General features: G+C 42.4%; 2 protein-coding genes and 1 long non-coding RNA gene across 17 annotated transcripts; all 3 read right to left on the bottom strand.

Moving 5' to 3' along the window:
- Positions 1-709: 709 nt before the first annotated feature.
- Positions 710-3,803, bottom strand: LOC135339833 (uncharacterized). Of its 15 annotated transcripts, none has more exons than XR_010396043.1 (5): positions 3,648-3,803; positions 2,625-3,565; positions 2,483-2,570; positions 2,267-2,341; positions 710-1,160 (listed from the first exon to the last, which is right to left on the bottom strand). XR_010396043.1 is itself a non-coding variant. In XM_064536117.1 (4 exons), exons 1-4 carry the CDS (start codon positions 3,761-3,763, stop codon positions 1,098-1,100), a joined length of 363 nt encoding a protein of 120 aa, XP_064392187.1. In that variant the 5' UTR covers positions 3,764-3,803; the 3' UTR covers positions 720-1,097. The 15 variants fall into 15 exon arrangements, 1 of the variants encoding a protein (XP_064392187.1); XR_010396044.1 differs by having other exon boundaries at positions 2,620-3,565; XR_010396049.1 differs by lacking the exon at positions 2,483-2,570 and adding an exon at positions 2,405-2,482 and having other exon boundaries at positions 719-1,160; positions 3,461-3,565.
- Positions 3,804-8,996: 5,193 nt separating this feature from the next.
- Positions 8,997-10,299, bottom strand: LOC135339826 (ATP-dependent DNA helicase RecQ-like). The gene is made up of 3 exons (XM_064536107.1): positions 9,746-10,299; positions 9,534-9,698; positions 8,997-9,470 (listed from the first exon to the last, which is right to left on the bottom strand). The coding sequence occupies exons 1-3, from the start codon at positions 9,991-9,993 to the stop codon at positions 9,419-9,421; spliced, it is 465 nt and encodes a 154-aa protein (XP_064392177.1). The 5' UTR covers positions 9,994-10,299; the 3' UTR covers positions 8,997-9,418.
- Positions 10,300-14,081: 3,782 nt separating this feature from the next.
- On the bottom strand, positions 14,082-15,796 carry LOC135339886 (uncharacterized). The gene is made up of 5 exons (XR_010396128.1): positions 15,203-15,796; positions 15,017-15,148; positions 14,832-14,963; positions 14,653-14,768; positions 14,082-14,489 (listed from the first exon to the last, which is right to left on the bottom strand). It is a non-coding gene; the product is annotated as an uncharacterized LOC135339886 (long non-coding RNA).
- Between the last annotated feature and the right edge of the window lie 407 nt (positions 15,797-16,203).

Genomic DNA, 16,203 nt, shown 5'->3' on the forward strand with positions numbered 1-16,203 from the left:
CAATGCATGCTCTCATGATCTCCACACAAAAAGAACACTTTATACTAGTCTACGCTTGTTAGATCTAATTTAACATTTTGTTCGCAACTGTGGAGACCACAGACACACAAGGCCATTACAAAAGTGGAACAAATCCAGAGAAGATCTTCAAAGTTTATTCTGAACCTTACATGTAGATCTGATATTCTCGACTACAAAAGTCGCCTCATTAAACTGGACCTTTTACCACTAATGAACTGGCTAGAGTTGCAAGATGTCATATTCGCCGTCAGGTGTCTCCAAAAACCAGTAGACAACTTCAACATTACTGAGTTCATATCATTCTCTACCAGCAACACAAGACTATCGTCTAATCACAAGCTAGTTCATAAAGGTCATCATCGCTCAAACACAACAAGACACTTTAACTTCAAAAGATTGGTCAGACTCTGGAACACCCTCCCTTTTATAGATCTCTCTCACTCGATGTCAACTATCAAGAATCAACTCTACAAACATTTCTGGGACAGTTTTCTAGAACGCTTTGATCAATCAAGAATTTGCACTTATCACCTAGTCTGTCCCTGTTGGTCTGTATAACTGTATAATTATGTATACATTTTATGTAGATTTAGTCAGGTGTTCCTTCTAGGAACTTCCTGTCAGTATGTTTAATTTCTGACGCACAACAATCTATTCACCTTGTGTAAATGTAAAGTCATACTGTAAAGCATAGATTATTATTATTATTATTATTATTATAAAACGCTTTGAAGAGGCAACAACAAGACTCACTTGATAGCCATTATGTATAATGATGGAAGTACAAATTACAAATTCAAACATATCTCCTTAGCAAATACGTATACACTATACACACAAGTGGAATACTGAATGCACAGTGGATGAGATGAATAGGATACAAACAAGAAAGTTAACAAAATGTTTTACACTTCGACATCTCATATCTGAGTTGTGATCATTTGAATCGTTTCGCCATAACAAACATTTCTGTTTTCTTCACTGAGCTCCTTAAATTTCCTCTCAGCCTCGAGACTTCTTTTCTTAGAATCCAGAACTCGATAATTCAACAGGTCTTCTGTTCTTTCGAAATCAAATCAGATCTTTTGGTTGGTCAGTTCAACAGCCGAGGCGAAGTGTTGCTGATAACTGGAGGTAATCTGTGAGCAATGATGTACTGTAAACTGATGGGTATTTGAGAGAGAACACACCCACTGTTCAAATAGGGACCCCTCTACATTCACCAATTCACCACCCCAGCCCCTCGGATACTATCGCTAGAAATAGGCCAGAATAATTATGGATCAAAAAGACTCACAGAAAACACCTCACTATTCGACAAGGTCACTATTTAACTAGGACACCTACATACGTATAGGTCTAGAGATCTGATGATTATAGGTCTTGACAAATTATGCTTCTTTTGCCTATCATTCTTTTCAAAAAAAAGTCAGCCTATTATAATTCCAGTTTGGTGACCCATTATTTTAAAGACAATTTATTTGTTTGTATTGACTGTAGCAATACAGAAAGCTAAAGTCCCACAACGGCTACAAAACCAGCAAGATATAGCAGAGTTGCACTCTAAGAGCTATTCTAGGTCAGAGGGCAAAGTCAGTGCATGCCTGCCTATAGTGGCTATATAGTGCTTACAGTACAGGTCTATTGTAAAGATGCCTAGCTACATGAACCAAGTGAAATTAGGTTTATACCAGACTCTGAGGGTCAAATTATGCTAGTTTAGTGCCCTATTATTCTCAATTATGCTAAAAGTCTCCCTTATTATTCCAAATATTACCAAGCCCTACTGATGATCCAATTAAAGGAATTCGTGATTTTCTGATACCGTACAGCAGGAAATTTTTGCGCTTTTCGAGGGTAGAGCACCTAATGTGAAAATTAAAACTGGGGTAAACTCACACGCACCGGTATTTCACATGCAAAGCTCTTGGTGGGTGTTGTTTCCTGGCATTCAAACGCCAAAATTTCTTCTAAGGCTCCGTAACCAAATAGCTTTATGCTTGTATTATTTCTAGCACTACAGTATGATTACTTGAATCTAGATCTCTGTGACAAAATTCCCTCTAAAGGCACCTGTCACAGAACATCTTAAAAGCAACAGACACCAAAGAAAGTTACTGCATGCTAATAAATAATGGTCTCAGAATTAGAGACAGTCTGCACAGAACACTGTTCTCAGACCGCCCGTCTCTTGAATATCATCACTGACCACATACCACCCTAACCTACCCACCAACACACATACCTTGCTTGACTGCCTCAGGGTGTGGGTCACGATTTCCTTCGGTTCCTTCAGTCTTTTTCCTACTTCATTCTCCTCCTACGTGGGAACAAGTATTGATCTTAAAGCCTGCTCCTTAATTGGAGTAACCACATGCAGTACCGGGCGCATATCTCCGTAGGTGTGATATATATTTGTTTATCACAGTGCTTAGTAATACGTGTGCTTCTGAGTCCTGACCTGTCAATAAGGAAAACACCACATCTTTAGGTCACCAATTTGGACAATTGTAGTCTATCACACCTGAAAATGTCTGTGTTTTCTGGAGCTACAAAAAAAACCTTATAAAGTAGATTCATACATTCGGTTCATAATACCGTACAGCGGGAAATGTTCGCTATTTGGCTCCAAAGCCCTCAGCATAAATTTTCGTGGGTTCTAATATTCGCATTTCAATGCCAGGAACAGTGGCATAGGCGCATAGCCAGGATTTTGGGAAGGGCAGGGCTTGAGCAGGACCAGAGCAGGCGCGAATAGCTTGGAATTTTACCTGGTCATCACTTTTCATCAGCAGTAAGCATGCGCAGTACATGGCCCTGCCCACATTTCCATTGAATGACATCATTCTAGTAGCTACGCATGCAGTAGAGTGCAGAATAGATTGACAGATCAAGGTAATTCAAGCTGAGTTGGAGTTGATGAAGCACAAGGGGGGGGGGGCTCTAGCCCCGTCAGCCCCCCTCTGCCTACGCCACTGAGGAAACCACACCCACAAGAATGTGAAATACCGGTGCGTAAGAGTTTATCTTTTAATTTTCTCGTTTTCTGTCTGCCTCCGAAAAACGCGAAATGTTGCACCTCATGAAAATTTCCCGCTGCACGGTAAGTCTACAACAATCTCTTTAGAGCTTGGAATTAAAGAACCGTCAAAGAACCTATCATGCTTCAGGCAATGGCAACCACATCGACCCGGTACTAATCGCTAGAATCTATACGAAAAGTTTTGAACAGGCATGCAACTGAATGCCAGCTGACTTATATAGGTAAACTTACCCACAAGTTGAATACTGAATGGACCATATGGATGAATAAGAAAGTGAACAATAATGTTCATTTTACGCATATCTCCATTTGACAGTTAAATAGGTATTTGAACTAAAATTTTAAAAACTTTTGATGGAATCGTGATCGTTCACAATATAAATAGAACCTACACACTTTATTTCTTTTCTGAGACGTTTGTTTTCTTCACTCAGCTCCTCAACGTTCCTCTCAGTTTCGAGGCATCTTTTGCATGGTTGGTCATGATCAATTGGAGGTGATCTGTAAGCAACACCCACTAACATAATATCTGTAAGAGGGTGACTATTCACACTTATTTATATTTATATAGATCTAGTCTCACATAGTTGTACTGCTAGGACATTTCTCCAAACAAGCTGCTAAAATCTTTCTCAGGTGTACAGCAGTCATTACGTCCTTTGTTTGTGCTGTAGCCAATACTAGATACCCAGGATTCATTTGGGAAGGGACTTTCTCTCGGAAGAAGCCACGTGGACTTGGTACTAATTGTAAGTTAACAACTTGTGTCGCAGTATCGGGTATAATTCTACGAGTATATCGTTATGCAGAATTACTTGCTAATAATATTATATGCAAACCAATAGCATAATGATATTGGTTGGGGTTCAAGAGCATTGTTCATCTGAATGGGCATCCCCGCCTAGGGGATTAACCCCTCAGCCTTTCGGGGGTTATATTTTAGCCAGATCTTGTTTTCTTTAAAATGGTATTTTACCACAGTAACCTATTACTCAATCTGGTGCCCATGCACATGATTTGCTCTTGTCACAGTGCCGGACAGGGTGCAAACTGACCGACACTGGAGATACAAAAAGAACTAAAAGAACTAAGCATAATTATAAGTACAAGGGGTGGGAATGAGGAGGGGAATGAACTAAAAGAACTAAGCATAATTATAAGTACAAGGGGTGGGAATGAGGAGGGGAATGAATGATGGACGTCTGATATGCTCACAAAGTGACTGCTAATAGTTCTGAGACTGCCACGAGGCTTCAACTTTAGTGCACATGCGTTGAGATGAGTGACGTCATTGCGGCCTGCTCCTTGTTGTTAACCCCATTTAATATGCTATTAAATTCCATTTAACAACTTGTGTCGCAGTATCGGGTATAATTCTACGAGTATATCGTTATGCAGAATTACTTGCTAATAATATTATATGCAAACCAATAGCATAATGATATTGGTTGGGGTTCAAGAGCATTGTTCATCTGAATGGGCATCCCCGCCTAGGGGATTAACCCCTCAGCCTTTCGGGGGTTATATTTTAGCCAGATCTTGTTTTCTTTAAAATGGTATTTTACCACATATCTTTACGTCTATCTTTTGTTTGGGTGAGGAATGAGTCCCTTCGACTCACAAATACTCCCAAGCTGAGCCCAAACAACCCTTTATTGTCATTTATGTACCTTTTATTTACTCAGTCTGACGTATGTTATATTATCTCCATGATATTACAGATCTTTCTTTAGTTAGTGTATATAGGAAGCCTATCTTGATTTCATGTATACCGGTATAATCATCATTATATAGATAATGTACTAAGGGCATGACGGAATTAGCTCCATAATTCAGACACAAGACACAACAACCAAAGTTAGAGAAGAACGATTACTTCTCGGCTCTTTCTATAATTATGATGCTGGGAAAAACGTAGCCAAGGAGTGCATGTGCATGCAGAGCTTGACCATGCAAATAACGCTTGCTGTTAGCACTATTGCTCTGATTCTAAAGGAGTGGCCAGTATAGTAAAGAGGATTCAGGCCAATTGTGGATATGCGTGGACAAAGCGAGATTTTCTGAGTAGTCTACCGTCGTTGAACTGACTAAAACGCCATGTAAGCTAATATAACATAGCATATGCAGAAGTGATTGTTGCGAGAGAGAGCGTCGGCTAATTAGTTATGTATTCCTCTAATATGGGATGCCAACACTGTAAAGTTAAATTTGGCTGTAATAGAGACCAGACATCTCTCCTCATGAGGCTATACCACGGCTGAGTTATCTGATTGGAAACGAACCGAATGTCTAACCCAGCGTTTGCCTGCTGCTATGATCATTTCTTTTATCGATATATAACTATATGGCAATCCTCCCTTGGGTTAGGCCATTGGAGTTGGAACCATTGTCCTGCTTCATAGGCACCGCAGCCCCATGTATAACAGTGAAACTATAGGGTTGTCCTTGATGCAGCGAACGAGCAGGAAGTGGCATGTATTCCACTGTGAAGCAAATGTTGACCACCATTGAATGTCAGAACGTGCAGCGACATTCAGGCGGCGAAAGCCGTCTAAGTGATGGAATGTGGTAGATGCATCAATCAGTCACAAACATGCTGAGGTATGTCCAATGAGGGACAGCAACCCCTTGTCCTCCCCGCCTTTATTTAGTTTAGTGCTCTACAATATTATAGTGAATTCCAATTTAATTGGCCATCCGCCCATCCCTGAGAATTTGCTAAGCTCCAAGAGGGGGGGGGGGGCCGTTGCCTGTTCCGCGGTTGTTTCATTATATCCACTGTATAACGCCGTCTGCGGGAGATGAGCACTTTACTATTCCATTGCATGCGCACCTATATATAGCAATCATATAATACTGATACGATAATTATACTGCAACATATCGTTGTTGATTCTATCATTGACGCTGGCGTTATAATAGATCAATAATAAGCTGCCATGCCATTTGCCTTTTTGCAATGTTAATATATGGGACCTGTCCCTGAGGTTTTATCACCATGCATGCTGCTGCAGGTGTAGTCTTTGGGCGGAAATTTCATGTAATTTGTAAGGAGCCTTTGACTATATCCCAATCTGTTTACGACATACTAACTACATTGGGTATTATCTGGGTGGTGGCTCGGTTCTGCCTCCCAGGTTTCGGCTTTTAATGGTGTGCATGCATTACCGCGCTTCCAGCTGTTGAGTGTAAATGGTACCCTTTAGTTTTGGGCCTGCAGATCATGCATGCATGGTAATGTCTTTTGTAGGCTGGCCCCTTGCTGCCAGGCATGTTGCAGATAGATATAGGTTACCATTAAAGTTAGGAAATACGGGTAAATTAAAAATGATTGTGGTGAATGTAGTGATAACATGGGGATGAACTAGAAAATGTAAACAAATACCTGAGAAGTGGAGTAAGTATACTAAACGTGCACAAGCTAGCTGTTTCATTGTTTTTGTGCAAGAGAGTATATCGCTCTCTTTGGGGTTATACATGCACTTGTGGGCAGCATGGTTTAATTTATTTTGGTTTGCACATAATTATATATACATACAGAAATCGGAGCTGTAGGTTTCCAGTCCCACCAGCCGTAGCTGCTTTGGGGGGTGGAGTCGACAACACCGAGCGACGCTAGTGCCCCTTATACTGGGCTATTTTGGAGCGGCTGCATGCTTGGGAATGGGTCTGAGGAGTTGCAAATGTGACACCAGCCCGACATATAATATTCCAGCCTCCATTTTTTTTTTTTTTTTTTTTACCAATCACGCTGTCCTATATTGCTGCTGCGTCCTCCCGAAGGTTGTGGTCATACGTGGTCCATGATGGAATTTTACTTTTTGCTGAGCTTGGCGATTGTATATAGCCGTGTACATTAGTAAGCATAAGGGGCATGGCTTGCATGGCTGAGAATAACGGCTGTGCATGTATGCCTAGTTCCAATGTGTTTATACCCTATAATAGTGCCACTAGCAATGTATATTATAGTGGCTTGCTCAGCCCTCAGCCCCCCCCCCTTCATGATGGCAATCGATTCCACCATGGAGCGTTTGACTATAATGATAGTGTTAGATCGAGACTACTTTCTTCTTTGTTGGGTAGGAAGCTGAGTATCCGTAGTTGAGAACTCCTGATTGTCAGGGTGTTTAGCAGGCGGGGCATTGATCCGGTACCTGCGGTGAGCCGTGTATAATTTAAAAGTGCTCTTTGCTTGCTTGCTGTAGGGAGGTGCACTTATATCTCCCATGGCTGTGATGGGTGGCGACCATCGTTTAAGGCCATTACTATCAAGACATGTAGGTTTGCCAATACCGCCTACCCTGCCATTTTATTGAGTTTGCTGCCAGTTACCATAACCCGCCTTTTGTCGGTGCCATTTTCTGAGTTTGCCCTGCACTTGTTCCTAAATGTTGTTGAGTTTGCCATACCCCTCCTGTTGTTGGTACCATTTGTTGAGTTTGCCATAGCTATACCCTACTGAGTTTTGCTGCGTTTGCCATACTCAGAGTTTTCCATACCTGCGAACTTTGCGAGATACCTGTGGTGCGTGCAGGAGCAGTTCATAAAGTGTACTGTGGCTCTTTGCTTGCTGAGGTGTATATTGTGTTTGATTGACCTGCCCCGACATTTATTTTGGGGGATGGGCCCAGGGGGGTAAATATGCCATACCCCGCTACTTGAGGTTAACTTGCAATACCAGGGTTTGCCACACCCTACTCGGCTATATTTGTTGAGTGTGTTGCCATTTGTTGAGTTTGCATTTGCTATACTCTGGTTTATTAGTATGCCATTTGTTGGGTTTTGCCATACTCGCCATTATTGTGCCTCGGTGCACATGCGCAAGCGAGGTATACGGTAGTATGTTTGTGTGTGTGTGTGTCAGTGTAGACTGCTAAAGCTGTTCAAGGATCAATGAAGTGCAAGTAAGAGTTTCTCTATAGGCTTCTAGTCATGTTTTCTTGGATTTGCACAATAATCAGTGCTTCGTTCTCGAGTTATGCCTAGTTTTGCTTACTTGGAATGCCAGAGCATGTCAGGGGCGTAGGGAGGGGGAGGGCTTTGGGGGCTGGAGCCCCCCTTTCTCTGCAAAAACTACACTAAGAGCCCCACCTTCTCTGATGATAGTCTCGAATACCCGCCTCAACCTAAAAGCTTGAGTCTGGTCAAACTCACATATGAACTTTGTTCTGCACAGTCAGCAAAGTCAAGTGGGCTACACGCCCACAAGCATAGTGATAAAGCCACCGCATGTTAGGGACAGAACATACACGTACACAGAGGGCTATATCAGACAGTGTATCAATTAAGGCTAGGAGTTGAAAGCCTAAAAGAAAAACACTGAGCTTGAAGCCATCATTGCACAGAGCTAGAGGGCCATGAAACCATGGTCGACGGTCACATTCACATAAATGAGCATTTAGGCTGTTAATTTCGACAAGGTGTTCCAAAGGTCCTGTTGCTAGTCTGGAGAGTTCTAGTATCACATCCTTACAACTCTATCCATCTACGTCGCCTTCTGTCATGTCAGGGGCTAATTCTTCTACTAGTAACAATCCATGCTGCGTGGCGGTTAGCTATAATGATATTCATGTAGACTATAATTTTATTCATGTTCCACACCCACTTGTGGTCAATTAAATGTCCAAGAAATTCCTGGACACACTTGAACCAAACCTCAATGTGAGTTTGACCAGACTCAAGCTTTTAGGTTGAGGCGGGTATTCGAGACTACTCTGATGAGTCTTCAGCCTGGGAATTACTGGTATAGATTAGTGGCAGACAAACAGCATGTCCAAGAGCTAGCTATACTATACTAGTAACTTTGATTCTTTAGTGCAACTAAGCTAGCTAGCTACGGCTAGCTAGCTAGCCTCGATCCCAGGCCGATCTGTCTCTAATTGAACGCTAGGTCGCCTCCTCGGCCTGGTATTGATTGTATCTGGGCGTGTATCTGGGCGTGACTTCGTTATTATTATTAAGTCCATGTGGTGAAATGAAAATTGAATAAAATTAATGATGGCTTCTAAGTTTGTTCTTTGTAGGTTATGTTGCAGCACTGATGTGCCATACAAAACAGAAGATTATAAACATTTGTTCAGCAGTAAGGCTCTCAAAGAAGATATTCCAGGGAGGCTCAGTCTTGCATTGGATCTGCCTGTTAGTGATTCAGATGGCCTGTCAAAGATTGTCTGTCTTTCTTGTATCAAGAAGATAAAGTCCATAGAGGTGTTCAGGCTCCTGGCCAGACGTAGCTACCAGAAACAAGTGTCCAAAGAGCAGCTCCCTAGTAGTCCAGTAAGATCAGCCCCTAAGAAAAGGACTAAGGACACGAGTGGTTCCGACGCATCTCCTTTCACTGTGAGCTCGCGTCCATCAGCAAAGAGGAGTACCATCAGGGTTCGAGGAAAAAGGCTTGCTTTTACTCCTGCACAAAGTAGGAAATTTTTAATGTGATAGTGTTGTAAATAAAATTATTTTTTTAGCTCACATTGATGGTCCACATAATGCCAGTGCCTCGACATCATCTGCAATCGCTGTGGAGCTAGAGGGTAGGTCAGAAACTATCCAGTTTGCAGCCAACATTGGAGCACCAGGAGGGGCAAATGCTCTAAGCTCACCTAGGTGTGCATAGGCAGGACGAAAGTCAGAGCTCCTACAGAACATACATAATAATCACAACGGGAGTTATTAATAACTTACCACTTGTAAACACAGTGTGCTTCGTCCACAGCTATTGCCACTAAAGAGGAATTGAGTGGAGGCTCTAGTAATAGCATCCTCCAACGATAGTCTTCAACAACAGCCTCTGGGGCAGTGAACAGCAGACGGTACTTTCCATCCGACACATCTTTGTTAGTGGCAACAAGACTTCTGTCGATTCCCTTATTACTACTGAGGATGGCAGCAGAAACACCTCTAGTGTTCAGACTCCTGACCTGGTCAATCATGAGAGACACAAGGGGAGAGATGACAAGACTACACTTCTGGCGACAAGAGGACCCTTAGTCCTACCAAGCTTGTAGTCCATCAAGAAGGGTAGCAATTGATAGCACAGAGACTTGCCATACCCAGTTGGGAACCACACAAAAACGTCCCTTCCTTCTGACAGGAGCTTGAGAGCACGGACCTGCTGTTCCTTGAGGATCAGTCCTTTTTGCTTCACACAAGACAGTACATATGCTAATGCTTCTTGGATATCAAAAGACGTTGAAATTGCCATAGTATAGTAGCTAGCTTAGCTTTACAGAGCTATTCATGAGATTACAATTACTTTTACGGAGTAGGTGCTCATACATACACCATTAGTGTTAAGTCGCTCAGGAATTCGCTCTTTTTTAGCGAATACCTGAGCGAGGTGGAGCCAATAAGAGCACGCCCAGATACACGCCCAGATACAATCAATACCAGGCCGAGGAGGCGACCTAGCGTTCAATTAGAGACGGATCGGCCTGGGATCAAGGCTACTAGCTAGCTAGCCTCTACACAGGCTCTCCTTTTTCTGTTCTTTATCACAATCGTTCAATAAGATAATTTAATACTGTATTATTCGTTCAATGAGATAAAATACGGTATTAATTGGAGGAATAAAGAAAGAAATAGACGTAAAGTTAGGAAAAAGGAGAGCCTGTATCGGGAAGTCACGTGAGGGTAGAAGGGTGGTAGAAGGGTGAAAATGAGCGTGGGCATACTGAGCTAGAGATGTTGGACTGCCCACGCAGAGATCTACGACTAGTAAAACTTTGCCTGCAGCAAGCTGGACATGGACTTGGAACTGGAAGTTTGCAAGCACTATAGAGCTAGCTATACCTTAGGCTTAGCTAGATGATCTACTAGTCTAGATTGTGTGTTTAGATTCTATCACTATTACCTTTTCTTGTGTCTTTCTACATGCTATAGTAGAATAGCTTAGTCATCATTATCATATAGCAGGTAGCTACTGCCACCAGAGCTGGCCACGCTGGTTCTCTGATCTGACTTGCAGCACAGCTTGGTGGTTGTCTCAGTGCAGTACAGTACAGTCGAGTCTTACTCAGAATGCGTGGGAGAATACCTTACGTCACGATTGTGGGCTACATATCGCCCACGTTCATAAAAATCCTTGTGGATCACGCGATTTCCCAAACCAGGCCTTACGTTTTCTTAACTGTACGCCCATTTCTTTCTTTGCTGCCTCACTATGTCTTTCTTATGTTTATGGATGAACAGTGACAACAGCAAGAAAAAGTAAGGCCTGGGAACGAGGCTACTAGCTAGCTAGCTTTAGCAGTATTATTAATTGAAGCAAGGTGTGGCTATTTCTTGCACATGCGCAATGAGTCATTAATTAGGGGGTGTGGCTTCCGGTCACCGGAATTTTCGGCGCTCCGCGCCAAGTAGTTTCTGGCGCGAACAGCTCAGCCCCCCCTTCCTCAAATTCCTGCCTACGCCCCTGCATGTATCCAAACTTGTTTACCGAGTGTTGCTACTCTGCGAAGTAGTTAGCTCTGAACTAGAACGCTAGCTAATTGGTAGCTGCACGAGTGAGAAGAGAGCTGCAAGGCTCTGCTGATGGCAGTCATTAATTTTCTGACAGAGAGATTAATTTTAGACTTGAACTTTTTAACAACAACCTTGGTCGATCATTACCCACTCTGAGTTTGCATGCAGCAAAAATGTTCACCAGACCAGGCAAAGCAGACCAGCAGCCTCCCACCACCACATGGTTTTTTAAAAATTGATGAGGCCATAAGGGGTCACTAATCACTCTTCATTATGCTGACAATGCAATATTTCGGTACACAACCATTACATCATCAGTAATCGGTTTCTAATTTGCCGTGTGGGCTGGGTGTAACTCATTAATTGTAGACCACTGCCTAATATACAGTGGGTGTGGCTCATTAATTTAGGCCACACCTAACAAATAATGAATAATGAACTTTTGGGGGGAAGGCTAAAAGTGATGAGGGGGCTGATGAGAAATTACTGATCTAGTCTGCCTGGTATAATAACTTTGTGTCTCCTGTGGTGCTTTCATTTGCTGGGTTTGCCACGCCCTGCCAGTTGTTGCGTTTGCTACAGTCGGCATTTATTAACATGCACACTCGGCAGTTTGTTAGTATGCCATTTGTTGGGTATGCCATCACCCTGGCATTTGTTGGGTCTGCCATCACCCTGCCATTTGTTGGGTATGCCATCACCCTGGGTCTGCCATTACCCTGGCATTTGTTGGGTATGCCATCACCCTGGGTCTGCCATTACCCTGGCATTTGTTGGGTATGCCATCACCCTGGAATTTGTGGGTATGCCATCACCCTGCCGGTACCTGGCATTTGTTGGGTCTGCCATCACCCTGCCATTTGCTGTGTTTGCCGTACCTTGTTGAGTTGGCCGCTGTCCGTGGAGCGACATGACATGTACTGTATATAGCTAGGTACTTAACTACGTATAAAGCATTTGATCCTACACCACCTTGGCAGTGGTTTGCTATACCCTGCCATTGTTGAGTTTGCCATACTCTGTTGCTATTTGTTGAGTTTGCCATACTCATACTCTTATCTGTTTGAGTCCATGCAGCGACATGATCATTATAGGTATTGTCTATACAGGTATACGAATAAAGCATCTATATGCACGTACATAGGCTTACTCTGTTGCTATGTTGATTTTGCCATACTCTGTTGCTACTTGTTGAGTTTGCCATACTCTCCATGCAGCGACATGATATAATTTATTAATTTATTGTCTATAGCTACATGCACTGAGCATGAGGTACGTATAAGGCATGGTTAGCGACTATATGTATTGATCCTACACCACCTTGGCAGTCAATTGTGCCCCTGATTTTTCACATTCGTATTAGAATGGAGAGGGGTTATCGACGTGCCAGCTGCGGTGGTGTCTAAGTAACTTTTGGCTAAAGGCTTAGGTGTTCTGTACCTGCCAACTGAGGGGGGGGGGTCCATGGCCGATGACCGGGCACTAATCGGTAGAGAGAATTGGTAGACAGAAGATGAATGAATGAATGAATGAATGATGGACGTCTGATATGCTCACAAAGTGACTGCTAATAGTTCTGAGACTGCCACGAGGCTTCAACTTTAGTGCACATGCGTTGAGATGAGTGACGTCATTGCGGCCTGCTCCTTGTTGTTAACCCCATTTAATATGCTATTAAATTCCATAGAAAAAAGCTTTGAACAAGCAACAACAATTTGACGACCATGGCCCAGTAGAAGATTATAAACACATAAATTGAATACTGCACTAGCTGATGCAGATTGTACAATCCTTCACATAAACAAACAATTGCTATACGTATACAAGTAGGTATGCATGGGAGATCGAGATTACATGACACAACACATGCACTATGAGTATCGATGGAGTGGTGATCATTTTACAATAGAACCTATACACTTAATTTCTTTTCTGAGACGTTTGTTTTCTTCACGAGCTCCTCTACTTCCCTCTCAGCCTCGAACCATATTTTCCTAGAATCCAGAAGGTGCTGCTTAGACTATTTAACAGGTGTTCAGGGTCATTTGGCACGCTAACATTTCTTCAATATCTATAATTATCTTCATTTGTTTCGACATCAACCATAACCGGGGTCTTCTGGTTGGTCAGTTTCAACTGTCGAGGCAGAATGTTGCTAATCAATTGGAAGTGATCTGGGACCAATGCAACACCCATTACTGAATAAAACTTAGAAAATATGCCAAAATCTTTCTCGGTGTACAATAGTGATGCCATTTGCGGTAGCCTTTGCCTCTGAAGAAAAATGACAAAAATGACAAGCATTATAATTTATTCTGGAATCAGCCGAAAAACGAATATTTTTAACATAATTATCATTAGCCTAGCAACAAATAAATTAGGAACTTATCTACATTAAACTGCATGTGCCGTATATGCATGTATATAACCTGTCACAGAATTAGCATATCTTTTGGCCACCATGCAATTAATATGGACAATTATCACACGTGTAGAAGTTTCTACCCTTCCAACCTAGCTACCAGAAGTAGCTTTTTATACCTTCAGGTTTTGCTATACATGAAATTATGCTACACAGAGCAATTTCCAGAATATTCTTCAACATCAGAGCTTGGAGTAACTATCTTTGAGCCTGGCATCATTCTGCATTAACGAGTGGGCCTTCTGCATGGTGCATGCATTGGTCAGAGTTTTGCTGATGAACTGGACGTGATCTGTGAACACATGCATGAACCATAGATAGAAAAGGGAGGGATTGGAAACGAACGACAGTTTCAATGATATCCGTTGAAACACTCCTTGTCTTGTTACGTAATCACCTTCTGGCGGGATTGTAACAAAGATTTTCTCTGACTCAGTTCTTGCAGACGTTGTTAGAGAGTGAGTTATTACACTTTCCAGATTGTTTACAATCGACTCTGATGAATGGACCAACGGTAGATTACGTCATGAGGAGGCTGAGAGCCTGCAGGGTGGGTGGATATGATATTCTGATAGACCATGCAGGGAACAGGTTTTCGAGTTTCCAACAAAGCCACCATGCATGCAGCATTTGAAATGAGCTGATACCCATGCATGCACCTATAAAAGAATGAATGCAAGCTAAGCTGCATGAACTATTTTCTTACCTGTCAGTGTCGTCCAGGCCGTTGGTCCACCCAGTTTCCAAAAACAGAAAAGGTTATGGGCCAACGTCCAGGTTTTTTAGTATAACTGCATGATGCCAACGGAGAGCCACTAAGCTCTGACACCAAATATGCAGGAACACATTAAAAGAATGCTCAAGCTGCGTGAACTATTTTCTTACTTGTCGTCCAGGCCGTTGGTCCACCTAATTTCCAAAAACAGGAAACCTCATAGACCAACAAGCAGGATTTCCAGTTTATAATGATGCCAACGAAGACACTAAGCTTTGAAATGAGGTCATAATCACACCAACCTGGGGAACACATTAAAAAGAATACATTCGAAGTGTGCGAACTATTTTTTTACTTGTTGTCCAGGCCGTTGGTCCATCCAGTTTCCAGAAACAGGAAACCTCATAGACCAACAAGCAGGATTTCCAGTTTATAATGATGCCAACGGAGACACCAAGCTTTGAAATGAGCTCATAATCACACCAACCTGGGGAACACAGAATGCATTCAAAGTGCGTGAACTACCGGAGTATTTGTTTACTTGTCGTCCAGGCCGTTGGTCCACCTAGTTTCCAGAAACAGCCTCCTGTATGGACCAACGAGCAGGTTTTCCTGATGCCAACGAAGACACCAAGCTTTTAAATGAGCTCGGATACGGCTATAAAAAAGAATGTATACAAAGTAAGTAAACTATTTTCTTGCTTGTTGTCCAGCCCGTTGGTCCACCCACTGAAATAGGAAGTTTAATGGACCAACGAATGCATTTTCAGGTTTACTTGATACCAACGGAGCCATACCGAGAATGTTTAAACGCTTGTACTTTGTGTAGGGAGTGAAAGGACACCAAGGAGACCTGGACCAGCTGTTCCATACCTTTCTTAAATTGTTGCTTCAGATAGACTATAATTATAGTAGAGGAATGAATCGACAGACATGTTTCGAGAGACTACTCCTTTACTTCTTCTACTATCTATGCTTCAATCAACAGTAGATCTAGACATGCTGCAGGGATACTTGAGCGTCTATATAGCTCTGTACTGTACTACTGCATGCTGTACTACTGTGTGCATACTGCGCATGTAGGACCAGAAAGCCAGAAATCGGAAAAGGCGGAAGTGAAAGGTAAATGAGTGGGCGTAGCAGGGCAATGCATTCCAAGGTTAACCCTTGATTTTGCACTGAGATATGCTCTTGCCTGATCACTCTACTAGTCTATGTAAGTAAGTAGAAAGCTGGCCAGCCTAGTTTTAAAAAGACTCTCCATTGTCTGCAGTATAGACTTGATATAATAGCTAGCTACTTGCACATGTCTGCAGTAGACTCTAGCTATAGCTACATGCACAATGAATTAATTAGGTCTGTACACTGAGCTAGACAAGTTTAGTATGATTATATCATTTTTAATTCAGCCAGTCACCTAACTCCTACTTATACTTCCCAATTTATTGTCCAGAGGTTATTTGGCTCTATACTGAAACACGCCGAGCCACTTTTCTGACTTTATGAGAGCCATGCATGATTATAGAACGGGAACTGGAATAA

This window comes from Halichondria panicea, chromosome 8, assembly GCF_963675165.1.
Source record: "Halichondria panicea chromosome 8, odHalPani1.1, whole genome shotgun sequence".
Lineage (NCBI taxonomy): Eukaryota > Metazoa > Porifera > Demospongiae > Suberitida > Halichondriidae > Halichondria > Halichondria panicea.